Below are 27,492 nucleotides of genomic sequence, written 5' to 3' on the forward strand. Positions count from 1 at the left end.
TGTGTGTCTCTCTTTCTCTCTCTCTCTTTATTTGTTATTTCGATTTTGCACTTATTATTAATAATTTAATTAGTTGATTTTAATCAATAAAATCAAGTAATTAATTTATATCATATATTTCAAAAAAGCGGTCATCGTTTTTAATACTCAATTCACCCCCCCCCTTCTTTCGTATTCGATCAATAGACTCCACAATTGGTATCAGAGCTTCGTGCTCTTGATAGCCTAACAGCTAGAGTTGATCGTTTTTTTGTAGTCTATTTATCGTCTTTTCCATTTGCATTTATTTTTTATCAAATGGATTCCAAACACCTAAAGTGTCCTATATTCAATGGGAAGAACTATGGTTTATGGAAAAATATGATGACTCACTTCATTAAGGGAAACGACTGGGAGTGTTGGTTGATTATCAAGAATGGTCCTAATAAGATCTTACTTGCAACCAGTAATGGCACTACCGTCGAAAAGAAAGAAGAAGACTATATTGAGGCGGATTATAAAAAGGCTGAGAAGAATTCAAAAGCAATAAGCTTATTGCAAAACGGTATGATTGCCACTGAATTCGATCGTTTCTCAACCAGTTCATCTGCCAAGGAAATATGGGATGGTCTAGAATTAGCCTATGAGGGAACCACTGTTGTCAAAAAGCAACGTATGGCATTACTAATGCGAAAATACGAGTTGTTTGCCATGGAGCAAAACGAGTCAGTTGATAGCATGTCCTCTCGCTTTTCTAGCATCATCAATGATTTGAAAAATTTAGGAAGAACTTTTGACTCGAGGAAATTGCTAGAAAAATACTCAGAAGTATGTCTGAGATGGAGACACAAAGTATCTGTCATAGAAGAATGTAAGGACCTAACTTCATTATCCTATCAGGAGCTACTCGGAACCTTAATGGCTCACGAGATTACTCTGAATCAGGATGAGGAGGAAGTTAGCACAAGCAAAAAGATGGCCTTACAAGTGAGTCTAGCAAAGTTGATGATTCTTGGATATTGAAGATGAAACTGCGTTGCTTATTAAACGTCTTAAGAAAAGGTCTTTCTTTCAAAATCAAAATAAGACAAATAACAAATCAAAGCAAACTCCCAAGAAAACTGTTGAGTCAAAAGGGTCTTTCTCTAACCCTGGATGCTTCAAGTGTGGTGATATTGATCACATGATCAAAGATTGCCCAACATGGAAGAAAATTAAAGACAAAAATCAACGTGACAAAACAAAGAAGGAGTTCAAGCAAGTCTTGATGGCTTATTGTTGGGGAGACCTGGACATTGAAAATGACGAGTCCGAAGAAGAAGAAGAAGAAGTCAACGTTTGTCTAAGTAGCGTCAGTCTTGGCCTATTCTCCGAAAGCGACAATGAAAGCAATGCTTCAAATGCTGAGAAGTGTCTTGTTGGAAACTCGGATTCAGATTCAGAAGATGAAGAGGTAAGTCTTCTTGAACTTAAAAAGCAAGTTAATAGATTCTCTAAGAGTGATTTAGTTAAGACCTTTGAACAAACCCTCAATATAGTTCATGAACAGAAATTAGAATTAAAAGACCTTAGGGAACAAATCCTAGACATTGCTGAGGAAAACCAACTTCTAAAAGCCAACGCCAAAAAGCTCAAATCTAAAGTTATGGCTACTCCAGCTACAACTTCAGATATGACGAATGCTGAGAAGAACGCTCTTGAATTAAAAGTTAAGGCTAGTGATGCCATAACTTCAGAGCTTAAACTTAACATTAAGAATCTTCAAGCTAAAGTTACGGCTAGTGATGCCATAACTTCAGAGCTTAAACTTAACATTAAGCATCTTCAAGCTAAAGTTACAGCTAGTGATGTTATAACTTCTGAGTTGAAGAAAGTCAATGAGATTCTAAAAGATGAGCTTAATGACAAAGATAGTGTGGTTTCCGAACACAAGAGAGAAATTGTATTTCTCTCTAAGCAATTGGATGAAACTAGTAATAGTATGTCCAAACTTAAGGAACAACATGAAATTGAGAAACGTGTCTTAAATGAACGTTTTGATAAATTTCGTGATAACTTCGAGAAAGGTAGCTCTTCCAAGGATTCAAATGAAGATAATTCAAAATGTGAAAAAGAAATTGAGTCCTTGAAAGAATTACTTTTACATGCTCGAAAAGTTCATGATAAGTGGGAAGGAAGCACAAAAGTTCTAAACTTCCTTACTGAACAATCTGACAATAACATGAAGATGGGACTTGGTCATGAATGCTATAGCCGTAGAGACCATGATAAATGCAAATCCAATCCTTCTGAAAATGATTTTGAAAAAGAAAATACGTTAATCTTCCGAATACTTGATTTGCAATTCTTTGTGGCTCTCTTTGGACATATACAAGTCAATTGTGTCAAACTTGCTTGGGATAAGAAAAAGAATGTTGAAACTGTTAAGACTTGTGATTTCATAGTGGAAGATGATGTCTCTACTATAGATGAACCTAACGACAATGAAGAACGCAATAATGAGTTTAGATGGACTTATGATATGGCTTTTGATTACTCATCTGTTCCTTCAAAATCAAACAAAATAAATGAGAATCGAAAGCATACATTCAAGCCTAAAGTTCATAACCCTAAACCTAAAGCGTCTCATGAAGGTACTAGACCTAAAGCTACTTTCGATAGAACAAAACCTAGAGTACCTTATGTTCCGATTGTTAGACAAAGACCAAGACAACCCAATGTTAAAGCCAAAAGAATAATAAGACAAGTATGGGTTAGAAAGGATCAAATATATAGAATTACTAACCATAAAGGACCCAACCTAGCTTGGGTACCTAAAAGTTGTATTTGATTCATTTGCAGGTAGAAGTGAAAGAAAATAATCTATGGTATCTCGACAGTGGATGCTCGAGACACATGACAGAGAACAGAAATCTTTTTCTTTCACTAGAGCCCTTCTTTGGTGGCAAGGTTACCTTTGGAGATAATAAGAAGGGTACGATTATTGGAGTAGGAAAAATTGGAATTTCAACCTCTCATTCAATCGATAAAGTATATCTGGTACTAGTAATGTTTTACTTGAGGGTCACCGTATGAGGAATGTGTATATGATTGACTTAAATGTTGTCAATACAAATTCCTTTGCGTGTATGAAAGTAACTTCCGATGAGTCTTGCTTGTGGCACAAGAGGTTTGCACACATCCTCTTTTAAACCTAAGAGAATAGTTAGCACTAAACGACCACTTGAGATGGTACACATGGATTTATGTGGACCTATGAGAGTTAGAAGCCGTGGTGGATCAAAGTATGTATTTGTTCTAGTCGATGATTACTCAAGGTATGTCTGGCCAATCCTTCTTTCCTCTAAAGATGAAACTTTCGATGAATTTGTGGTATTAATGAAGCTTGCCCAAAATAAATATGATAATAAGCTTATTTCGATTCGGACGGATCACGGCACGGAATTTGATAATCAATTGTTTATAGAATATTGTATGGAAAATGGTGTGGGACATAACTTCTCCGCACCACGTACCCCACAACAAAACGGTGTCGTGGAACGTATGAATCGAACCTTAGAGGATATGGCTCGTACTATGCTTTTGTGTAGTGGCCTTCCTAGAAGCTTTTGGGCAGAAGCTGTTAGTACCGCATGCTATGTGCATAATAGAGTTATGATCCGACCTATTTTGAAAAAGACTCCCTATGAACTTTTAAGAGGGAGAAAACCCAATATATCACATCTCCGTTGTTTCGGGAGCAAATGTTTTGTTCATAATAATGGAAAAGAAAATTTAGGAAAGTTTGACCCCCGAAGTGATGAAGCTGTATTTCTGGGATATTCGGATCATAGTAAAGCTTACAAAGTGTTCAATAAAAGAACCTTGCGCATAGAAGAAAGTGTTCATGTTCGCTTTGACGAAGATAATGTGTTTGATAAAGTTGAACAGGAAGAAGAGGATCCAGATGAGCCCGATTTCTTTCTAGCAAGAAATGAGCCTTTAAATGAAGATGAAGATATTCAAGGTATCAATGATGAACTAGAAAATTCTGCAAACAATCCTAAGAGAAGTGATGAGTCCATAGTTAATGATACTATCGACCCTTCTTTGGATAAAGAAAGAGATCTTGAAGTTATACCTAATGATGTTGTAACTTCCGATCCAAATCATGATATTTCTAATAAAGTTAGTGATGCTTCAAGAAAATCCGAGTCCAACTCGGGGGAACAAATCATGATTCTTCGTGCAGATGATGCTAGTCCATCAAATGATAATGAGCCTAGAGTTCTCAAAAAGTGGAAACATCAAAGCTCCCACCCTTTGGACAAAATCCTAGGGGATCTAGAGCAAGGCATTAAAACTAGAAGGTCCTTGAATAATTTACGCTTTCGTTCTTTTCGTTTCTATCAACTATTGAACCTACCAATATTAAAGAAGCTCTTGCTGAACCTGATTGGATAACCGCTATGCAAGATGAGCTTCAACAATTCGACTTGATAAGGTATGGCACTTAGTGCCACGACCTAGTGATCGAACTGTTATTGGTACTAGATGGGTGTTTAGAAACAAATTGGACGATACAGGACTTATCACAAGAAACAAGGCACGACTAGTTGTCCAAGGCTACAATCAACAAGAAGGGATCGATTATGATGAGACCTTTGCACCCGTAGCAAGACTTGAGGCTATACGTCTCATTATTGCCTTTGCTGCTCATAAAGGAATGAAACTGTTCCAAATGGACGTTAAGACTGCATTTCTTAATGGTTATTTGAAGGAAGAAGTCTATGTAGAACAACCTCCTGGATTTTTAGATAGCAAGTTTCAAAACCATGTCTATAAATTAGACAAAGCTTTATATGGTTTGAAACAAGCTCCAAGGGCATGGTATGACAGATTATCCAAGTTTTTGTTACAAAATAATTTTACAAGAGGATCTGTCGATAAAACCCTGTTCCTAAAATCCGAGGGTTCTAATTTACTTGTTGTACAAATTTATGTAGACGACATTATATTCAGTTCTACTAATGAAAAATTGTGCAACTATTTTTCTGATCTAATGACTTCTGAGTTTGAAATGAGCATGATGGGAGAACTGAAGTACTTTCTAGGCTTACAAATTCAACAAACAAAGGATGGTATAAAGATACACCAACAAAAATATATCAAGGAACTAATCCGAAAGTTCGGTATGGAAAATGCAAAATCATACGATACACCTATGGTACCTGAAAAGAAGATGACTATAGATGAACATGGTAAGTGTGTCGATGAGACTACATATCGAGGTATGATTGGTTCACTTTTATATTTAAGCGCAAGTCGTCGATATAATGTATAGTGTATGTGTCGTGCGCGATATCAATCGTGTCCTAAAGAGTCACATATGATTGCAGTTAAACGTATCTTGAGATATTTAATTGGTACATCTAATTTATACTTATGGTATCCACTTGAGTGTAATTTCCATCTAGTAGGATATTCAGATGCAGATTATGCAGGATGTTCTTTAGATAGGAAAAGCACATCTGGGTATGCAACGTTTGTTGGACCTTGTATTATCACATGGGGATCAAAGAAGCAAAATTCAGTTGCAATGTCTTTTTGAGTATGTATCTCTGCGGATGGTATGTTCTCAATTACTTTGGTTAAAGCAACAACTATGTGATTATGGTATAAATGTAGGTCGTATGCCTATTATGTGTGACAATACGAGTGCTATAGTTATTTCTAAGAACCCGCCCAAAGACTCGAGGACCAAACATATAGATATTCGACACCATTTTCTACGGGATCATGTAGAGAAAGACAACATTTCACTTGAATTTTGTAGTACTGAAAAGCAATGGGCTGATATCTTGACTAAGGCATTAGCTAGAAAACGCTTTGAGTTATTGAGACTTGAGATTGGTTTAATTAGTGATAATTAAATCCGTCATAATTATGTCCGGGAACTGAATGATCGACTAGGAAGATAAGATTGTACGATTGTGTCCGTATATTTTTGTTGCAAGTTTAATTATGTTAAATAATATTTATTTTACGTGTTATATCTTGCTTATGTGTATGGTAGTATTTTATATTCTGCATAATCACATTTCCTTACAAAAATCGACAAAATCTACAATAAACTGCCTTAATATAATAAAGATAATTCTATCTTATTATATTCCTCCACAAATCCTGCCTAAACTCCATCTTAAGATTTTCTTTCCTAATCTTACATCTAATAGGAAATAATGCCAAAAATCAAAAAAAAAAAAAAGGAAGTGCGGAAAAAAAAAAAAAACGCACGAAAAAAAAAGAGGAAAGTGCCGTGAAAAAAAAAAAAAAAAAAAAGGCACGAAAAACAAAAAAAAAAAATGCCGAGAAAAAAAAAGGAAGGCATTAAAGAAATAAGGAAATTGGTATTATTCTCTATCTTTTAGGAATTCTATTTTTACCTAAATTCAAATTCCTTATGCTATATATACCCCTTTAATCTCACCATAATTCTCATCAATTATAATCCTCTAAACCCTAATTACCTTTACTACTATCTTTTATTTTCATAATGACTAATCAACCTACAACCCGTTTTCAATCAAAGAAACATGTTGTTATTAGAAAGAAGGTAAGCCAATCACCACCTCGCACTCGCTCCACCTCACCGGCCGAACCCCCTCGCTCCCCACGGTCCTTTGTCGACCAACCCGCCAACCTCACAAAGCGAAGAAAATTGTTCAAGGGTAAGGGAAAGATGGTTTCGGAAATTGAGGTAAGTTCAAAGATTGAGAACTATAAACTTCAAGATGGTTCTTCACGTATTCTTTACGCACAGCATATGGATGATTACACCAACAATGGACTGAATAATCTTAGACTAACTCAAGTAGAAAGAAGAGATGTCAATCAAGTTGCTCAATATCGCATTCACGCAGGACGAGTATATTCGATTGATTGGTTAAAGAAATACAAAGCACTTGGGTTTTTCAAAAATTTTCTCAAGGATCAAGGATGGGAAAATATTGTTCTTTGTAAGTGGTCTGTCTTTCCTATTGAGGTATATCAATTTTATGCTTTGTTCATCTTAAGGAAGGAAATTTGTTTTCTTTGTGGTCAATGAGACTTCCATAAAAGTCTCACCTGGTGATTTCTGCGACTTGGCTCGAGTTCCTGAAGGAGGAACTGAGATCAATCCAAGCGTAGAATGGGGAGGTGTGTCGCCTGAAAAAAAGTTGATAGTGAAACGGTATTTCAAACAAGATGCAACTTAAATGCGAGACTATCTTGACCGCAAAGTTGTCGCCTAAATTGAGGTTCTTTTTGAACTTTCTTTGGAATACCATTGTTCCTAGAAAAGAAGGTAGAGATAAATTCGGGGCACATGAGATGATTATTATGAAGGCTTGGCTTGAAGGAGAAAAGGTTAGTCTACCCTTGCTTGTGTTTCATAAAATTATACAAGCTAGTGTAACGGCTAAGATTGAGGATTTTGCTTCTACCTTAAGTTTGCCTTATGGGAATTGGATATCTCGAATTTTGGAGAAGAAAGGAGTAATTGGGAAGCATAGTTATGGAGTTATCACTAATGACGAGATGAGCGATCTTTATCTATCTTATATGAAGCTCGTTATTAATGGCAACGAATTAGGTTTTGAGACAAAAGGAGAAAAAGGAGAAAAAGAAGGAAAAAGCAATGTGAGTTTTGATATGTTGGATTCTAAGATGGATTCAAACTTTACTTCTATTCTTGGACGGATTAATGAACAAGACAAGAAATTGGAAGAATTGTTTGACCTAATTAAAAAGGAAAGGAGAGTTGATACTAGTGGACCAAGTGAAGTCAGCCCGGCTCACCTAAAAACCGTGTTGTCACGGTTTGAAACACGACTCGACAGTGTTTTTAAGGCCGCCGTACGAACTCACTCCGAGTCTACTCAAATAAAGGAAGGTATGGCTAGTTTGGTTAAGTTTGGTGATGATCTTTTGCAATCTGGGAAGGAGATGAGGTCTGAGATGCAAACTATATATGAAGCAGTTAAAGCTATGACTTTGAGGATTGGTAACTTTGATACTCGGTTAACCGCTCAAGCTGCACTTCTCGACCATTGTCATGCGCGACTCGAGGACTTGGAATACCGCACCCGACCACGGTCCAACCCGCCAAGCCCACGATACCCTTGACCATTTTGCCCTAATCCATTCAACCTAGCCTTATCTTTTTAATTCCTTTGCTCACAATAAAAATCCATTCTTATGGATATTAGCTTTTTCAATTCCGCATTATTCCTTGTGTGATTTCAGTTTATATTATTATTATGCTAATTAAGAACTAGATTGCGTTTAATATAATATGTTTTTCATGATTATTTCTTGTCTCATAATATATTATTCTGGTCGTTTTATGTTTGTTCTTATCTTTTCAATGATGCCAAGAGGGGGAATTGTTTTTATGATTTGCGACCGTCTCAAAGTTAATTCTCTCATGGCGTTCTATAGTTATAACTTTGAAGAGATTATTAGTTTCTACGCTCAACTGTTCTATAATTTGGGAAGTATTATGTTGAGGGGGAACTAGACTTAGACACAAATCATAGGAGACTTGTCATCATCAAAAAGGGGGAATTTGTTGGACCTTTAGTCCTAATTAATTGTTTTGATAATGACAGTAATGATTTGTATGTGGACTTAATATATAAACATATGCGTGTAATTGTGTGCTTAAGTTTTAATTTAGAAAGGAACAATTACAAAGACGCAAGCTTGAAGTTTGGACCAAGGAGGTACAACTTCAAATACATTTGATCGATGCATTCAAGCGAGATCAAGATTGGAAATCAACCACGAGACTCAAGATGAGAGACTTGTGAAGAGACGATTCGTTTACTGAAGATCTACTGAAGATTAGATAGTATAGGTCGTCATCCGGTAATGGTTTTACTTTGTTTGATTTAAAGGCTAATGAAGTTATGACCTAATAGACATAACTTCATTGCTAGACAAAAATGATGCGTTAATTTTTGGAAAATATATTTTTAATGGTTTATAAAAATAAGAGAGTATTTATTTTGGTTGGAATTAATTAATTAGAATTTAAGTTAAATAAACTATTGGTTTGTAATACGATATTTATATCGTCATGCAACCTAGGGCTTTAACTAAATTCTATCTCGATTTGTTGCGGGCTATAGAAGCAAGAATGGACCGAAGGAGGCCTTGGGCCGGCCGAACCCTAGGGAGGCCGAAACCCTAGGTGGTCGAACCCTAGGAGGCCGAACCCTAGGAGGCCAAAACTCCCTTCCTTTGCTTCTTACTTGTTCATCAAGTTATTTGTTTCCAGAATATTCCTATGCCCTAATTCCAGAATATTCCAAACCCTAATTCACTCTACTATAAATACTCTCATTCATTCAACATTAATTGTTGACACACACATCTACAAATTTCAAGAGAGAAAAATATTTTTAAGCAAAAATCATTTGAGCTTTAATTCTTATTTTCTTATTTGCTTATACAAAAATCACGCATCAAATTTGTCAATCACTCGAAAAAAAATCGTTATAGGATATTAAATACACAAGGATAGTATACTCACTCGCATAACGTGAGATTAGTATTTGTCGTTGTATTTTTCTTATTAACGTAAGAGCAACCTAGAGTATTTAGCGATACTCAATCTGAGTTATAATCATATAGTTGATTATACGAGTGGATTGGTAATTTTTGTAATCCGGAGAAATGTACTAAAAATTATTAATCGAGAATAGTGGACGTAGGTTTCGACTTGTGAAACTGAACCACTTCAAAATCCTGTGTGTCTCTCTTTCTCTCTCTCTCTTTATTATTGTTATTTCGATTTTGCACTTATTATTAATAATTTAATTAGTTGATTTTAATCAATAAAATCAAGTAATTAATTTATATCATATATTTCGAAAAAGCGGTCATCGTTTTTAATACTCAATTCACCCCCCCTCTTTCGTATTCGATCAATAGACTCCACAAGTACCCTCTACTCAGTCGAGTATTCCACATACTCAACCGAGTATTCATGGGCAATAGCCATTCCTGAATACACGACACCCCTTACTCGACCGAGTAGGCCATACTCGGCCGAGTGCCAGCCTAGGAAAACCGTAGTATTACAAGTTATTTGTCATAAAGTCAGCAAGCAATTTATCTTTCACCTTATATAGCTGCCTCCATGTCCAACTAGAGTTGATATTAGATTTATAACTCCACCACTCATGTTGCTTTATGTAGATGTGGTGAACCTATTTAACTCATAGAATGTCCTTCTTCTGAGCAATCCACCATGAATATTTCCTTAGCACTGCCACATTCCAAAGGTAACATTGATTCAGGCCAAGGCCACCTTTATTTTTTGATAGACAACATTTATCCCATGCTATGGCAGACACTTTATGAGGTTCTTCAGAGCCTAACCAAAGATAACTCATGCAGATGCTTTCCACTTTGTTAATGATTCTCTTAGGTAATAAGAAAATCCTGGCCCAATAACTGTACATTTGGGTCAAGACGGTCTTTAACCAATAGTAGTCTGTCGTCATAGCTTAAATGCTTAGCTCCCCAGCTTCTTATCTTTGCTACCAACTTATCAACAATCTTGTTGCATTCCAGATTAGAGAGTCTTTTGTAAGATATAGCAATACCAAGATACCTGAAAGGAAAGGTGTAATACCCGCCCTGTTTAAGGACCCTTTGACCGACCTTTTGACCCCGGAAGACCTTAGGAGGGGATAGGTGGGAGGAAAAGAGACTTATGTAATTGTTTACTCAACCTAGTATGGGCTACTCGGCCGAGTGTTGGTAACACTCGGCCGAGTAGGGCTTACTCGGCCGAGTATGAGAGTACTCGACCGAGTATAGCCGCCGTCGACGCGTTATTATAAAACGCAAATTCGTTTATTTCATTTTCGACGGTTCCATTTTTCCCTCTAACCCTAATATCTCTCTCTCACTTACCATCCACTTCTCCCTACACTCTCATCTAGCCTTGACACTAACCGCGGAAGGGGATTAGCTTACATGTGGAGTCTTCAAGTAAGGATGTCATCGTTGTCGTCGTCGGTCCGCATCGCAAGGGTATGTCTCGGAGTCTTGTCTGGTTAGTTGTTGGATACATTTTCATGGATTGCGATAAGGTAGGGTTTCCCTACTCGGTTTACTGTTTAATTGTTATAAGATTATGTTTGTATTATTGTACGATTGATTATCTGCTGATCGTTGTGGTGTATTGGAGTTGGTGTGGTTGATGTGATGGTTGATGATGATGTTCGCGAGGTGCGTCCTCGGTTGAGTGGAGTCACTTGCGGGAGTCGCTTCACGCCCTAATTTCGCCCTCTGTGGAACCCGCCACAGAAGGAGATGTGCACATTAATGAACAGGATTATCGCTCGTTGATGAGCGGGGCTTAGGTGGGGATTGGCTGCGGTTCCCCACTGGCGGTGAGGATTACCTGTTGCGATGGGTAATCTGGCAGAGCTACACACTTCGGTGTGTAGTCGGTTACTATGTGAGATCGGGAGTTGGAGGTGGATGATGATCAACTGGTTACCTTTTTATACGTACCTTATTTTGTTATACAGTAAACCGACCCCGTTTTATTGTTTTAATAACTGTGGTGATCCATTCGGGGATGGTGAGTAGTTGGTTTGTCAGGTACAGTTGGTCATGATGCTTGCGGGCTTGGAAGAGAATCGAGTCACCACGCTACCGAAGTCGTCCATGTTGCATCTTGTCACATTGTTCTCTGTTGTAAAACTTAAAGTTACTTAATAAGTGTTCTTTCGTTGTTTATTTGATCTACTACCTTAGGCAACCGAGATGGTGACACCTTCATACACTGGAGTGGTCCTTGGTAAGGCATCTTAGTGTACGAAGGTGTTACAAAAGGTGCCTGCCTTGAATCTAAATAATCTTAGTATTTCAGCAGCCTCTATAGTAGAGACACCATTCATGTACATATCTACATCTCTATTCATATGAAGTCCATAAGTTTCAGAAAAACTCAAAAATGCTCTTATAATTATCTTAACTGACTCATTATCCCCCTATAGGAGATAAGAAGATCATCTGCAAAAGTTAGGTGACTTAGTCCTAAAGCTTTACATAAGGGGTGAAATTTGAATTTAGGTTTATGTGTGACTAAATCCAAAATTCTAGTCAAATATTTAAGGCAGAGTGTGAACAACAAAGGTGACATGATATCACCTTGCCTAAGCCCTCTTTTACCCTTGAAGTACCCAAATTGTGAACCATTAAGAGATAGTGTATGAGAGGGGGAAGAGACACGGTGCATGATCCAATTGATCATTACTTCAGGGGGAGAGCAAGTTTGGAACGAACTTGACTTCGGTTGACCTTCCAGCAAATCGTAGGAACTGTGAGGGCCTTGGTTCAACAAATTAAACCTTTTTATTGAAGGTTTTAGATACGCAGTACGCTTAGTCGGGGCAAGCTAAGGAAAAACCATCCTTGAACCGGCCAAGAAACCATTTGTCATGGTATAGATTTGGTTCATAAGTCGAACGAACACAACCCGAAACTAAGCCCAAAACCCAAAAAATTACATATTCGACCCGATAATTGGTTAGGTTGAATCAACACCCAATATAAAATCATAATCCCCAGTAAAACCCTAATTTCCTCTACTCCTTTCATTTTTCATAAGCCGTTGTAGATCACCATCTACACACAACCATGGTATACTCTCTCTTTCGTCTTTCACAAACCCTAATTTTTTATCCCATTTCTTCCCCTTTTTGTCCCTCTAATTTTGTCAATTTGTGTTGTGTTTTAGGGTATTGATTTGAAGGCAGGAGGTAAGAGCAAGAAGACCAAGCGTACTGCGCCCAAATCCAATGATATCTATCTTAAGCTTCTTGTCAAGGTAATTTACAATCAAATCTTAGATACCCTTTTTGTATTTTGTGTAATGTTTTGATTTTGATGTTTTAATGCTGTTTTTTGATGATGTTTTGACATGGGTTTTGGTTAGTATAATTTCTAATTAAGTGTAATTTGTGTTGTGATTTTGAAAATAGTGCTGAATTTTCTGATGAAATTGATGAACTTATTGATCCATTTCCGTATTTCGTGTTATGTTTTGATCCTAACCTTTCGATTTTGTAGATCAGTAGATCACTAATTCTTAAGAGACGGTCTCACGATAAATTTAACGTGATTTATGATGTTTCGATATGGGATTTAGTTAGTAAGAGCAAGTACAATGGTTGTCGTTATGAAATCATTTTTCATTTTTGTTATAATGTGGAAAATGATGGTGAATTTTCTGAAGATAGTGATAAACTTATTGACCCATTTTTGTATCCTGTGTAATGTTTTGATTTTCACCCTTTAAATCCGGTAGATCACTAGTTCCTATTAGATACGGTCGCACAATAAGTTTACATTAGACATCTCCTGTAATGGGTTGTTATTTTTTTAATTCAACTTTTCCCTTTTTCTTAGCTTCTTGTGTATTATTATATGTTGTTTGCACATTATGTTAACGTGAGACGTCTCTCAGGAGCCTTCCTCGTGGTAGATCAATGATGGGTTGTTACGTGATTGACTTTGTAACTTCATTTTTCTTGTCGTTTTGGTTTTTGATTTGGGAATAATTGGTGGATTTTGTGTGTATATTTTTCAGTTGTATCGGTTCCTTGTTAGAAGAACTGGTAGCAGCTTCAATGCTGTTATTCTGAAGAGGCTCTTTATGAGCAAGATTAACAAGGCTCCACTTTCGCTCTCCCGACTTGTTAGGTACATGGATGGGAAGGTACTACTAATCTCCTGCTAATTAACTTTGTTTTGGGTTATGAATTGAGTTCAATTTAGTAGTTTAGTTGACATGGCAGTTTAATTTGTTTTAGTGAAATGTTTAGTTTAAAAACTTACTATGATTGGGTTGATGCTGGTTCATTATTAGGATGGCAAGATTGCAGTCGTGGTTGCCGCGGTGACCGATGATGTAAGAGTGTATGAAGTTCCATCACTCAAGGTCTGTGCTTTGAGGTTCACCGAAACTGCCCGTGCTCGCATTGAGAAAGCTGGTGGTGAATGCCTCACTTTTGATCAGTTGGCTCTCAGAGCTCCTCTTGGCCAAAACACGGTATGCATGCTTATCTTAATAGCATCAATATGCTGCATGATGCTCACGTATCAACATGTATTTGTATTTGTTTTTTTTTGTGGGTTGATCGTTTGAAGCATTGTGGCAATATTCATTTGAATTTCTATACGTTATACCTTGATAGTATCTTCCTGCAAGATGCTTGGGATAGTGAGATGGAAACACATTTTATATAAGTATATTTTATGTTAAGACTGTAGCTCTAGATTTCACAGGTCTTGACCATTTACTATGATCCTTGCTGTCTAAATACCGTACATATTCAATATGTAATAAAAAAACTCCAGTTGTATTGGAGATAATAATAATTTGTGTTTCTATTGTATTGCACCTGTCTTCAAGGCGTAAAAAAAACCCGAAGAAACTTGTATTGGTGTCTCTAGTAAATGCGTTAAATGAGAATGTTACTGGGAAATAAAGGCAACAGTTCTTTGTGATTATAATCTTTAAAAACGACTTTGTTATGAACTGTTTGTACATCTCTTGTTTTAGACTAGCTCCACACTCCACAGTATCTTCACCTCACTTATTTTTGATTTACAATTAGTTTTCGGCAATCTGAAGCTGATAGCTGCTACTCAATTTTGCTTCATCTTCCTTATGTACTGATTTTCTATAGTACTCCCTCCGTCCCGGTCAATTGTTGTCCTTTGGTTTTGGCATAAAGACCAAGGAAAGAGGAGAGGACCAATTACTAAATGACAAGTGGAACAAATTGAGTGTGAATGATCAAATTACTCATCAAGTTCATTCTTAAAATAGAAAGGACAATAATTGGTTGAGACACCCTAAAATGGAATAGGACAACAAATGACCGGGACAGAGGGAGTATTATTTAAACAAATATAGAGTATAATTAACATCATTTTCAATGTCAAAGTTGTGCTGTGCTTCTCTTATTTTTAATCATGCTAGCCTGTCACCTGTGACGAGATCTGACTTCTGTAAAGATCTTAGGAAGGAAAACTTACTTTATGTGTCATCATTAAGAGTGTTTTAAGGTAATCCACTGCTTGTGTGAATTGGGTAAATGTAATGAAACTGATATATGCATTGGGACACCTGCAGGTGTTACTTCGAGGCCCGAAGAACGCCAGAGAGGCAGTCAAGCACTTTGGTCCAGCTCCTGGTGTACCCCACAGCCACACCAAGCCATATGTTCGAGCTAAAGGCCGCAAGTTTGAGAAGGCCCGTGGTAGACGTAACAGCCGTGGTTACAAGAATTAAGTTGGTACCCTTTTTAAGTCAGAAATGCATGCTTTTTGTAGTCCTAAGACTTGTGGATCAATGTGGTTCGGTTTTTCCATGTCTTCTAAATTTGCATCCAAGTGTTTTGTTAGGGAACCTTTAGTACTTGATTTATCAATTTGAAGGCATATTGTTGAAGAGAGATTAATTCAGATATCATACATAATTACATTACTGTCTTTTTTCCCAAATAGGTCAAAGTGCTCGTATGTGGTTAGTTTCGTTTGTTATGGGTTTGGTTAATTGGGTTATAGTCTCCTTTTTTTTTATGGGATAGAAACAAAGATCAATCTTTTTTTTTTTTTTTTTTTTTTTTTTTTTTGAGGTTGATTGTGTGTTGCTGGTCAGTGATCCTCTCATACTTTCGAATGATAGAGGTAAGTTGAAGCCACCGGCTTTCAAACCACTTCGAAAGAATTGGACATGAATGTCCAATAGAAGCCATAAAGTCGGCAACTTTGTTGGGTTCACGAAATCAATGTTTAATTATCACTTTATCATAGAACTGAAAATCTAATTTTATATCTTCATCATAGCAATGTTTAATTATCACCTTCTACAATTAACTTTGAGATTTCCAAGTATTTAGCTATTAAAACTCCTTTAAAGCGAGAGTTTCAGCAATAAGAACACTATTAGATCCGCACTTTTTTGCTCCTAGCAAAACGACTTTACTATGTTTTGTATTGCTGGGCAGTTGGTCCAAGCAACGTCTGTCTTGGTAATTATTGGATTTCTATCCGGTTACAAAGGCGTTATTATGAACAGGGGTCTGTTAATTTTGCAATCACAATATGTCCATGTCAAGTTTCACATTTCTTCATCTCAGTTTTCCCGGTTAGAATCAGGTAGAGTTCATTTGATGATAAAAGTTTTTATAAATGAGGAATGGATATGGTTAACTTGCCTTAGAGTCACAGCGTGATAGTCTAACGGCCATCCTGATCATCAGTCGTTTGCGAAAGAAATTTGCTGACCATTTGTTATTTTGTTTAGTTCGCGAGAGGCGCATGTAATACAAACTTTCAGAAACCAAACATTTTTTAATTTAGTTTGTGAAATAATAATTTCCTATTATTAATACAAAATGAGTAAATAAAATGCATTTCGCTCTTGTTGAAATATGGAGCCTAAATAAAATGCCACAAACAATTTTTGGAAGTGAACACAAGCAAATAAAAACTCAGTTATGTCATGAATAACACCGGGTTTGTGAAGTTTCATCAACTTCCTTGAAGGATTAAAACTGGGTTCTCGCACCGATTTAGCTTAGCGATTGGATGACCAGATCCGGTGACCTGAGCGACAAATAAAGAGCCAAAAAAAAAAATACTCCCTCCGTCCCGGCCAATTGTTGTCCTTTGGTTTTGGCACAAAAACCAAGGAAAGAGGAAGGGACCAATTACAAAATGACAAGTAGAACAAATTGAGTGGAATGATCAAATTACTCATCAAATTTATTCTTAAAATAGAAAGGACAACAATTCACTGAGACACCCAAATATGGAAAAGGACAACAAATGACCGGGACGGAGGGAGTATCAGTTTGCAAAAACGAATGATATCTCATTCCTACTCCATGGTTCATTAAGCAATAGCCAGTTAGTTGCAAAGTTGAAATTCGAGTTGGATAAACTCAGATGCAGTACGTTCTAGCATTTACATTCTCGCCATTTAAACATAAAGAGTAAATCTGCAATTCCAAAACCTTGAGATTACAGCCCTTATAATACCGGTCACTAGGCTTAACATAAAGAGACTTTGAAGAAAAGCACAAATCTTCAAAACTCGTAATTAAATTACTTATAAGCATTGATTCAGTTTCGGAATATTGGCGTACGTCTTCTATCAGGGAGACTTAGGTTAATGGCATGAATGTCCAAACACACTGTTGTTAGCCACATGCAGTGACCTCGGTCTTGTTAAATGCTTGCTCGAGCATTTTTCTCATCTGATCAACACCGCCAAGTCCTCTCTCACGCCAAATCTCGAAATCTTTGAAAACAGATCCCCGGCAATGGATTGGTTGGGCTGAATCACAGCTGCAACTTTCCCCCTCTTTCATTCTGTTTTCATACTGAACCTGGAAATGCAACAAGATCCCCCAACAGCGAGCAATAAGAATAAGAATCACCAATAAAACGATACTGGCCTACACGGTCTGGACGTATTAGGGCGCATCAAGTTCCACAGCCCTCACCGAGTCATACACAAAAGAAAAGAAGAAAAAGGAATTGGTATTACCTTAACTAATAGTTCAGATTGCAGATCTTTAGAGGATAAAGAGATTGTCCATGGGTGAGAAGAAAGCCATAACAACGTATCCAAATACTGGAGAGCAGAATGACATGTCAAAGCTTTTGCTACTTTAAGGGATAGTTCTCTGACCCCGCTAAGTGGAGGGCAAGCGCTTAGTCGCAATTCTTGCGGGATGATCAGGGTCTGTATGAATACACCAAGTAAATCAAACAAGGCATAACGTCATCAAATCATAACTTACGCCTTGTTCTTCTGGACTTAAACTAGCTGAACTGAACTGAACTTACAAAAACTGAAATTAAGTCCAAAAGAACAGGGCCTTATTTCAAAAAGGAAACCAAAACAAATTGGAAGATAAACTACATGGAGATAAACTAGGAGGAAGGAAGACAATACCCTTTTGGAATCGGAAGATAAGTTGACATATTTTGACTGGCGGAAGTTGGTGAGTAACGCTACAAGCTTGGAATGCCATAAAATTTGGTTAAAGGTAGCAGCAGGAGGACATTTGAAATGAAGAGAGACTAGAGGTATTTGGCATTTCGACGAGCATGTTATGATGTTATAGTTACCAGTACTGGAATATTGGAAGGAAAACAAGTTGGGTGTATCAAGCTCAATGTGGCCCAAATTTGGGCACTCTTCAACACGACAAGTTTTAAGAGAAGCGGATGAGATGTTAATACGCTTCAACTTGGGACAATCTATGAGGGATATGGTTTTCAAGTAGGGAAACTCGGCCACATTATTAAAAAAATCGTCAGCTATACGACAGCCATCAATATTCAATTCCACCAAGTTCTTACGAGAATTAGAAGCCACCTCGACTTTACACTTATTCGTGTTAAGCTCAGTAAGGGTCAAGCATTGAAGAGGCATTGCTGCATCAATCTGTAGTCGATGTAGATCGTGTATTAGACAAACTCTAAGGTCTTTCAATTTAGAAAGACCTGAAACTCGGAGCACCTTAAAACCTTTACAAGACGAAAGTTGAAGGGTTTCCAAAGCAGGACATTTAAGAAGCAGGATGTCCAAAAGCACCTGGTCTATCTTAAAAGCGGCCAAACAGAGTTGTTTCAAGCAAGGAAGATCAATTGGCACGTCCACACCACCACCACCACCACCCAAGTAACATCCATGTAACTCCAACTTGGTTAAAGTTTTAGATTCTAAAATACGACAACAATTTAAAAAGTCATAATTAGAATCAGGGAGATAAAAGTTGCCATCAATCCAACAAGTAAGTTCCTGGACATTGCGTTTCGCAAGGGAAAGCCACATCGATACAACACGAGAAGCGTAAGCACGCATGTCGAGGTTAAAAAGTACACAAATTCTCATTGATGGCAGCCATATTTGGTCTTCAGCTGAAGACGGGCCAAATGTCGCCATTTTAACTACAAAATGTTACCATTTTAATGACAAACTATTATAGCTTTAAAAATTATTTACCTTAAAATGGTTACGTTTTTCATCTTAAATGGTGACATTTTTGCGTCTTGTTGAAAGACCAAATATGTCTGCCATCAGCAAGACTTGCTGTAAAAAGTATTGGTACATAAAGGTATAGCTCTTTAACCTCTAAAGTTTGAGTCTTTTTTGTGTATATCCTCCAAATTTGTTCTAGTAAATGGATATACCCAACATGGCTAATTTCCGAATCATTATAATCACGATTCTTCCTACAATTTTTTCTTTTTTTGGCGTATACCATCCTGTTTAGTCCGGATTCAAGACGGGTAAGACCACGGCAATTTTTTCTTTCTTTGTTTGGGCGGTAAAGCTTTCCCTCATGAGTTTTAACACTGTTGTATTCCCGGGACTCATTGGTTAAACTAGAACAACCACTTACCAGTTGATCTAAGTGTCCATACTCCTGATAATTAGTAGAATAAAGATGGTGTTTAAGGGGGTGAGTTTTAGGGAGAGGGTTAAAATAATGGGAAAAGAATTTAAAAAAAAAAGCGATCAAAGATAAGAGAAGGACGAGTGAGCCAAGAATACCTCCAAAGAGAGGATAATGAGCTTGTAACAATCGCATCTTTCATACAAAGATGAGATAATATATGTTGTTTTATTTCAATTGGCATCTCTGTAATTCTGTCTCTTTCTTCCCCAATCCTCATCTTCTTAACCCTAAATTTCTTTTGTTCAACACAATTTTCCTCCATCTTTCTCCTATTCACCCTATACGGAGTATTTATAGAATTACTAATATATACCTCGTGCAATATATGCACAATATTTTTATAGATTTTTATTTTTAGTGTATTATTAATAGAATTTAAATTGACAATTCAGTTATTTTTCATATTTTTCCTTAATTTTTTTAGAGAAATAAATAAAATTTTAAATCGTAAGAAATAATAAAATGAGGATTTTTTTTTTGAATTTTTTTTGTGTTTTTTTTACCGAGAAATTAATAATGTTAATTTACAAATATTTACAAATATAACATATTTTTTAGCTACAAATTTTTACCATAAAAAGTCAATGAACTTTAACAAATATTTACAAATACCATATTTTTTAGCTGCAACTTTTTATCATAAAAAGTCAATAAATTTTTATCAATAAGTTTTTTAAAAAAAGAATTTTCCTTATCCTAAAAATATCGGAGATAAATTTGTGCAGAATGTGAAATACTAAATGCTATAAATATTTAAATACAAAAGATTATATCCATTTATAACTTATGATGTCCACACATATAGTATATGCTAAAAACACCAAGCACTTTTCTAGGAAATATTTTTAGGCGGGAAAATTTGGAGTTTCGCCTATTCATTTAGTAAATAGAGGATTCCCGAAAATAAGAGACTTTAATTTAATTAAATAAATACTCCCTCCACATCATATCAATGGTAACATTGATTTTTTCACACTTGTCGAGATACGTTTTGTAACGTGTGTAGATACCTCATTTCTGTACCTCCCGCAAACCACCCGGTGATGATTGGGCCGCATGTTTGGTACGCGGAACGATTTGTGACAGTTCGTAAGTTTATCGTCAAGTGATCACTCAAACATTTATGTCTACCTCTTAATTGTCATCTACGCGCCGATACGGTCGTTTTGACAGTAATTAGAATACATTTGGAGTCCGGGCCTAAAACCGTCTTCATTTTCTGACAACCATTAAAATGCCGAGTCGGAATGTTCCGGATATTTCTATTCCATATTTTATAAATCTTTTAGTTTTTGGTAAACAATTTCCCGTAATATTCACACAAAATATTAAGGAAAACCAAATTATTCCGTTATTCCATAAACTAAACACGGAAATCTTTCTTCCGCAGTAGGAAACCACTTGGGAATAGACGCAGCAGGTGCTGCGCCTTTTCCAAGAGACGCAGTGCCTGCTGCGCCTCTTCCCAAGTCCTTTTCTGCATATTTTTCGTATCTTTTCTGTTGGATTAAGTGTCCCCGACAATAATGCGATCACAATTGTCGATCATATTGATCACATATTTAAATCTCATATCAAGAATACAAAATGGATGATACATTACATATATAGTCAACTAGTCCACACATATCGGTAATGATTGGCTGACTAGAGTTTGACATTACTGTCGTGCGACGGTGGTGATCAGTTGATCCCTAGAGGTCACACCTAAAGGACGATTCCCTTAATTGAAAAAGGTTAATTAATTGTATGTCGATACAAATTAATTAATTCCTTAAAATTGAACAAATTATTATCATAAGAGAGAACATGACATCTTATTATAATGTGATTAAATAAGATTTTATTAGTAATTTAAAAAGTTATATTACTAAAATTAATCGGTGTTTGCGAAACACGCGAGATGAGAATGATAAGTTAGTTATAATTACAAGATGTTGTAAATTATACTAACTAGTATTTAAATAACCATTTTATGAGAAACTAATTTTGAATTACTAGTCAATTTGTTAAATGTGATTTATTTAATTTGTAAATGATATTTAATTTGTTAAATATGCATTTTAAATTAAAACATGACATAAGACATGTCACATGACATACAATTGTACAATTGACAAAAATAAAATGGACTCCATATTACACATCAAAACCGAAATTGGTGGGCAATTTTAGAAGTTTTTGTCTTATTCATTTGTCTATGACACTTGATAGTGACATGACTATGGACAAAGGCTTACACAATTTGTCTTGTGAAGACAAAAAGGAAAAAGAAAAATGGTCTACAACCACTTAATCCCACCGGTTTTTGGAGTGAAAATAGAGAGATTTTTCTCCATAATTCAATTCTCTAATGTTTTATGAAAACCCAACAACCTTCTCTCTCTTGTTCTTCATAAAATCAAGTTTTATGAATCAAATTTGTACAAATCAAACACTAATAATACTAGTAGTAGTATATGAGTATTAGTAACCGATTTTAAGGTAAACAACATTACAAATATCTAGTACATGTTAGTTTGTGGGATTTTGGGATAATCTTGGGTGCTACTTATTGGAGGGCCTCTATTTTGAAGTCATGAATGTTCATCCATTATTGGAAAGCTCAAGAACTAACAAGAAGGAGATCTTGTTGGTGCCCATAAGACCGAAATCTTATAGTAAGAACAATGATTTCTTCCCTTTTCTAATTATGTTTGCATGCATAAGATCAACAATTTATTTTATGACTTAATAAATTTCTAACATATATGAATATGTAAATTAATGAGATTAATAATTTCCAACATTTTCATATCTTTTCGAGATTCACTTCCAAAGTTTCTCCGAAAAACCCTACTTCCTCCACGTGATTAGTATAAATAGGAGCCTTCGCTCCTCATATTTCTCACTCGAGTGTCCGCCCTTCTCTTCTCCCTTTGCATTCTAGACCACGTTCTTACTTTTTGGCGTCTACGTGCTTGAACTTTCGACCACGTAAGCTCGGATCTTTCTGAGTACCAGCCTCGTTTTGCATGACCGACCAATTTGACCAACTCCACCATTATCAACTTTAATCAATTTTATTCGTTTTCCTCTTACGAGGGCACTTTCGTTACATTCGAGTCGAGCATCACTAAACGTTAACTTAGTTCATCTCGTTTCATCAAACATGTAAGTCTGAGGGTGTAAATCTCTCTTTTACTTATTGTTATTTATCTTTTGTAATCATATTGTAAGGTTTATGTCGAAAATACAATTAAAACCGATTTATAAAACCATGCTTTAAATCCTTTTTTTACGGATTATCAGAGGACAACCGTCGAGAAAGGACGCAGCAACTGCTGCGCCTCTTCGAAGGGACGCAGTACCTGCTGCGCCTCTTCGTGAGGCTGCCGCAGTTCCTGCTTCCTTTCTTCTTCCTTCGTCTTTTGTAGTTCGTTCGTTTCTTTTGCTTTCTTTTGTTCCTTGTTTTAATGTAACAATGCGAACATAATAATTTGACATGTATATTGTTCATCGTCATTAACATTAATTCATCTTTTAAATTCCCGACTTCAATCCCAAGTAATTAATATTTGCGGGTTTTCGTCATTAAAGTCAAATCCGGGTTGTAGAAATTCGATTCATTCATATTGAGTTTCTGGGATTCGATCGTTGATATATTCTCACCTGTTTATTATCATATTCATCATTAATCCGTCATTAATTCATCATATTTAACCTAATTAATTAGTTTAGTTTGTTAATTTGTAATTAATCCTTATAAATCATATATAATTCATCCTAATTCCGTTTCATCCATGTTTATCGCTTTCATGACCATCAATCATATGTAAATAATCTGTTAATCACTTCCATCCGAGTAAATAATACTAATCAATCATTAAAATCATCAACGAGCATTAACAATTCGCAATTCCGGCTCCACAGCCAGAACTGAGCCAAGGAACAGACGCGGTGACTGCTGCGCCTGTTCCTGGCTGACTTCTGTCTCTGAACTCCCGTTTTGCCTCGACCTAGTTTATTTAATTACGTAATTAATTAACTATTATTCGTATTATCGCCTTAATTTATGTTCGTTAATTCATTCATTTTGTTCTTTTCAAAATTATCCGTTTTAAAAGTATTTTCGACATAAATCAATTAAACCCGATGTAATTATTGTAATTTTCTTTATTGTAATTTTCCTTTATTGTATTATTATTGTATCTCTTTATTATCACTTGTATGCTTTCACATGTAATCAATCTTAAATCTCGACTTTGACTCAAATGCATGTTAAATTACTTGTTCACCGACTTAGTTTAATTCTCACATGTTAGGATTAATCTATTTGGATGTTGCATTGCATGCATATAATCGACAATATATCAAGTATAAATAATTTCCCTAATCATTAGTAGAGGTCGCTATCGAGGCGGGCGGGATTAGGTGTTCGATCAAAAGAGCTTCCTAATACGTACCCTCACCCCTTACTCCAGATCTTTGTGAACATCCGTGTTCATTGGCATCCACGAGAGTCATTCTAGACATAGAATGCTAAGGGTAACGAGTTCTTGGTGTTCATGTCACTACTTTGTGTCTTGACATGGCACGAGGTATTCGAACGATTTCCAGTTTTCCGCAATAAATTGGTGGCGACTCCACAAATGCAAACGCTTGTCCTTTCTCAAGCGCCCCGTGGGCCTATTGTCCACAGTTTGGCGACTCTGCTGGGGATAATACACTTACGTGTAGCCAAAAGGGTGAAACTTGAACAAGGTTAGACAATAGTTTGTACAAGACAATTGTCGGTTTTCATAACTCGGTCTTCCTAGATCGTTTCATTCGGCCTTCCTAGGCCCTACCCAACCCACTCGACCAATCGCCCCGTCTAAACGGTCCTAATTCCTATTTGGGCCTAAGGATGGATAGCGATTGACGTCATCCATACCATGGTGCTTACTCTTGTTTGTATCAAGGAGTTTCACTACTTGAGGAAATGGACTAGGAATCGGCCTTACTCTTGTTTGGTACGAGCCTCTCCACAGACTTCGGGTTTGATAGTTCGGTATGGCAACCCACCCTTTAAATCAAAACCCATTTAAAATGCACTCAGCATCCCATTATAATGCTTGTATATTGTTTGTACCATACGTGATTACCCTTTTCTAAACGAAACCATGACGATTTTTTTTGTAAAATTCAAAATCCTTCTTTAACATGTAAAATTTCGAACTTGGGCCTAATATTAGCGCAAAACAAGCTGAAACTCTGTCCAATTGTCGAGTCAAAATTCGGGCCTCAAAACCCATTTCAAAACCTCACTTCGAGTCCACTCCTACAACTACACTAAAGTTGACTAGGACCAACATTTTTCAAATTTTGTCATTTCCTCAAAGCTCACTGACACAAGTGGCACACTCCCACTTCACGAGTCAAAACATTTCTTTTCAAGTAAGTGTGCTAGAGTGGTCGATCGTGTTTTGATTCATCGTCGATCTCTTATCCAGTTTCCAAGATGCCTGGAACAAGCGACGTGAACTTCAATCAACTCCAGGATAGTAATGATCAAATCCTAATCGCGCTAGCTCGTCTCCAAGTTACTCAAGACCAAGTGTATGATCACCTTGACACCATTGAGGGCTGAATATATGCCGTAGAAACGAGGATGCCTCCTCGAGAAAGTGAAATCATTGATGACTTCGTGAATGACTTCGGGGACGAAAACCCTCCCATGGGTATGACTGCAGCTGAGAAACGACTCCAATACTTAGAGGAGAAATTGATGTATCTTAAAGGGGATGACATTTATAGGGAGAATAATCGCAAGTATGAGGCCGTGAGTTCCAAGTTGCCAACCAACTTCAACATGACGGATATCCCTAAATTCAAGGGGCATGAAAACTCTTTGAACCATATCCGTGCCTTCAAGGATTACATGTCTATCAAGGGCATTAAACCCGATATGTTCTTAAGGATCTTTCCTTCATCTCTTGACACCATCCCAAAGCAATGGTTCTATTCGCTAGATCACAAGAAAATCGCTACTTGGGACGATGCCGTAATCGAGTTTTCTAAACAATATGCGGATAATGCTGAAATCCAAGTCAACATGTGCACTTTAGAGGTTCTTACCCAAAATGACAAAGAAGGTTTCACCGATTTCCTAAGTCGGTGGAGGAAGACTAGCACTCAACTTGTTGAACGTCCGGATGAGGCTACCCTTGTGGAGAAATTCGTGGACAATCTAAAGCCCATCTATGCAAATCATTTGAGGTATCAAAACATCAAGACTTTCAAACATTTGACCGTACTAGGGACAATGATCGAAGATGACATTCGTAAAGGGCTCTTGTCCAAAACGATAGGTCGTGGATATCAAGGCTCAACAAGTCGTTCTTACGGCTCTACTAGCAAGACTGATGAAGTTAACCTTCTTGAGCCATCTAAAAAGAGTACCCCTCCAAGGAAATTCACAAATATAGGGGATACATATTCCAACGCTCTGAAAAGATTGATAAAACTCGGGAAACTTCAACCCATAGGCCCTACGCCTGAACCAGAAAAGAAATCCAAGTTCGGGATGAGAATTAAATCTGCGAATACCATAGAGGTAAGGGACATGATACAGAGAAATGCTACAAATTGAAAAATGTACTTCAAGACATGATTGAAGACGGTCGCCTACCAATACCACCTGGAGGTAAACCTAACAACACTAAGAATCCTCTTGGAGTTGTAGTGATTACAAATGAAGAATCTACCATAGATTGTTCACATCTCATCTCCCCAGTCGAAGATGAAGTTCATACAATAGAAAATGAAGGGAACTACTCCACCATTTCCCCAACCATCACTGATTTCATCGCATGGGCAAAAAGTGTGGATAGACAAGTCTTGGAACTAGAGAGTGCAGTGGCAACCTTACGAGGCCCCAACGCCACGCCTAGAAAACGTGCACCACTAGTTTTCTCTCAAAACACTACAATGCAAGAAGTAGTAGCCGTGGTTGATGAACTAGTCGACCAGATTATCCAATTAGAAGCTGAAATCATAAGAATGAGGAAACTTGTTGCTATCAATGGAATATGGGCTGACGATGACGAAGATCTGTATCTCACTGAACACTACTTAGTCAAAATCAGTGAGGAAATAGTCCAGAATTGTGAAGATCAAGATGTAGATCACCTCACTCGTTCAGGACGCCCATACCAAAATACTTCTCAAAATGGTCCCATAGCAAACGGTCCAAACAATGTAGTCACACCAAGTGACAATGAAGAAGGCTCTACCGACCATCTACTAAAGCAACTACAAAAGATAAAGGCTGATCTTTCAGTCTGGCAACTAGTGTCAAGCTCATTCCCACATCGCCAAGCTTTGCTGCAAGCTTTGGCCAAACTAAATGTGGCACCTAACTCCACACCCGACGACGTGGTCAACTTGGTCTTCCAAGAATCACCAAAGCTAAGTAATCCTATTACTTTCTCGGATGAGGATTTGCCACCCTTCGGTGCTAGTCATAACTTGGCTCTTTATATCACCGTAATTTGCTTAAAGAAGAATGTGCCAATGACCTTAGTAGATGATGGCTCCACGGTCAACGTCATACCCTTGAAAACGGCATACAAATTGGGCATGAAATAATCATATTGGACTCCTACCAATTAAGGTGTTCGCGCATATGATGGTACACGACGAAAGGTGGTGGGACTTGTTGACCTAATTATAGCCACATGGCCAATTAAACGAAAGGTCAATTTTCAAATAGTGGACATCGGGGCATCCTTCAACATACTTCTGGGAAGACCTTGGATTCACGCTTCCAAAGCGATAACATCCACACTCCACCAGAAAATCAAAATCCCACTAGATGGTAAGGTGGTGACGATCACTTCGTCGCCCATCAAGGCAATCATCGAAAAGAAGTCAAGCAATCAAGTCCTTACAGATCCAGTATATGAACTTGGGGGCTTTCACATCATAAACGTCATAGAGAGCAAATTAGCAC

At 37.0% G+C, this 27,492-nt stretch overlaps 2 protein-coding genes across 2 annotated transcripts; one reads left to right on the top strand and one right to left on the bottom strand.

The window, feature by feature from the left end:
- Window positions 1-1,246: 1,246 nt before the first annotated feature.
- On the top strand, window positions 1,247-15,540 carry LOC141589756 (large ribosomal subunit protein eL18-like). Its single transcript, XM_074410381.1, has 5 exons — window positions 1,247-1,432; window positions 12,767-12,856; window positions 13,619-13,747; window positions 13,898-14,080; window positions 15,170-15,540. Exons 1-5 carry the CDS (start codon window positions 1,247-1,249, stop codon window positions 15,326-15,328), a joined length of 747 nt encoding a protein of 248 aa, XP_074266482.1. The 3' UTR covers window positions 15,329-15,540.
- A 1,703-nt stretch (window positions 15,541-17,243) lies between these two features.
- Window positions 17,244-19,000, bottom strand: LOC141589757 (uncharacterized). The gene is made up of 3 exons (XM_074410382.1): window positions 18,005-19,000; window positions 17,594-17,791; window positions 17,244-17,432 (listed from the first exon to the last, which is right to left on the bottom strand). The coding sequence occupies exons 1-3, from the start codon at window positions 18,998-19,000 to the stop codon at window positions 17,244-17,246; spliced, it is 1,383 nt and encodes a 460-aa protein (XP_074266483.1).
- Window positions 19,001-27,492: the final 8,492 nt, after the last annotated feature.

This window comes from Silene latifolia, chromosome 7 (genome assembly GCF_048544455.1).
Source record: "Silene latifolia isolate original U9 population chromosome 7, ASM4854445v1, whole genome shotgun sequence".
Lineage (NCBI taxonomy): Eukaryota > Viridiplantae > Streptophyta > Magnoliopsida > Caryophyllales > Caryophyllaceae > Silene > Silene latifolia.

Excerpts from the sequence above, each read along its gene's own strand:
- LOC141589756 (XM_074410381.1), top strand. The coding sequence starts at position 1,247 with ATGGCTTATTGTTGGGGAGACCTGGACATTGAAAATGACGAGTCCGAA. Across the intron at positions 1,433-12,766 it reads CAGATTCAGAAGATGAAGAG|GGTATTGATTTGAAGGCAGG; the intron begins GTAAGTCTTCTT and ends GTTGTGTTTTAG. Across the intron at positions 12,857-13,618 it reads ATCTTAAGCTTCTTGTCAAG|TTGTATCGGTTCCTTGTTAG; the intron begins GTAATTTACAAT and ends TATATTTTTCAG.
- LOC141589757 (XM_074410382.1), bottom strand. The coding sequence starts at position 19,000 with ATGGCGACATTTGGCCCGTCTTCAGCTGAAGACCAAATATGGCTGCCA. Across the intron at positions 17,792-18,004 it reads TATCTTCCGATTCCAAAAGG|ACCCTGATCATCCCGCAAGA; the intron begins GTATTGTCTTCC and ends GTATTCATACAG. Across the intron at positions 17,433-17,593 it reads AATCTGAACTATTAGTTAAG|GTTCAGTATGAAAACAGAAT; the intron begins GTAATACCAATT and ends TTGCATTTCCAG.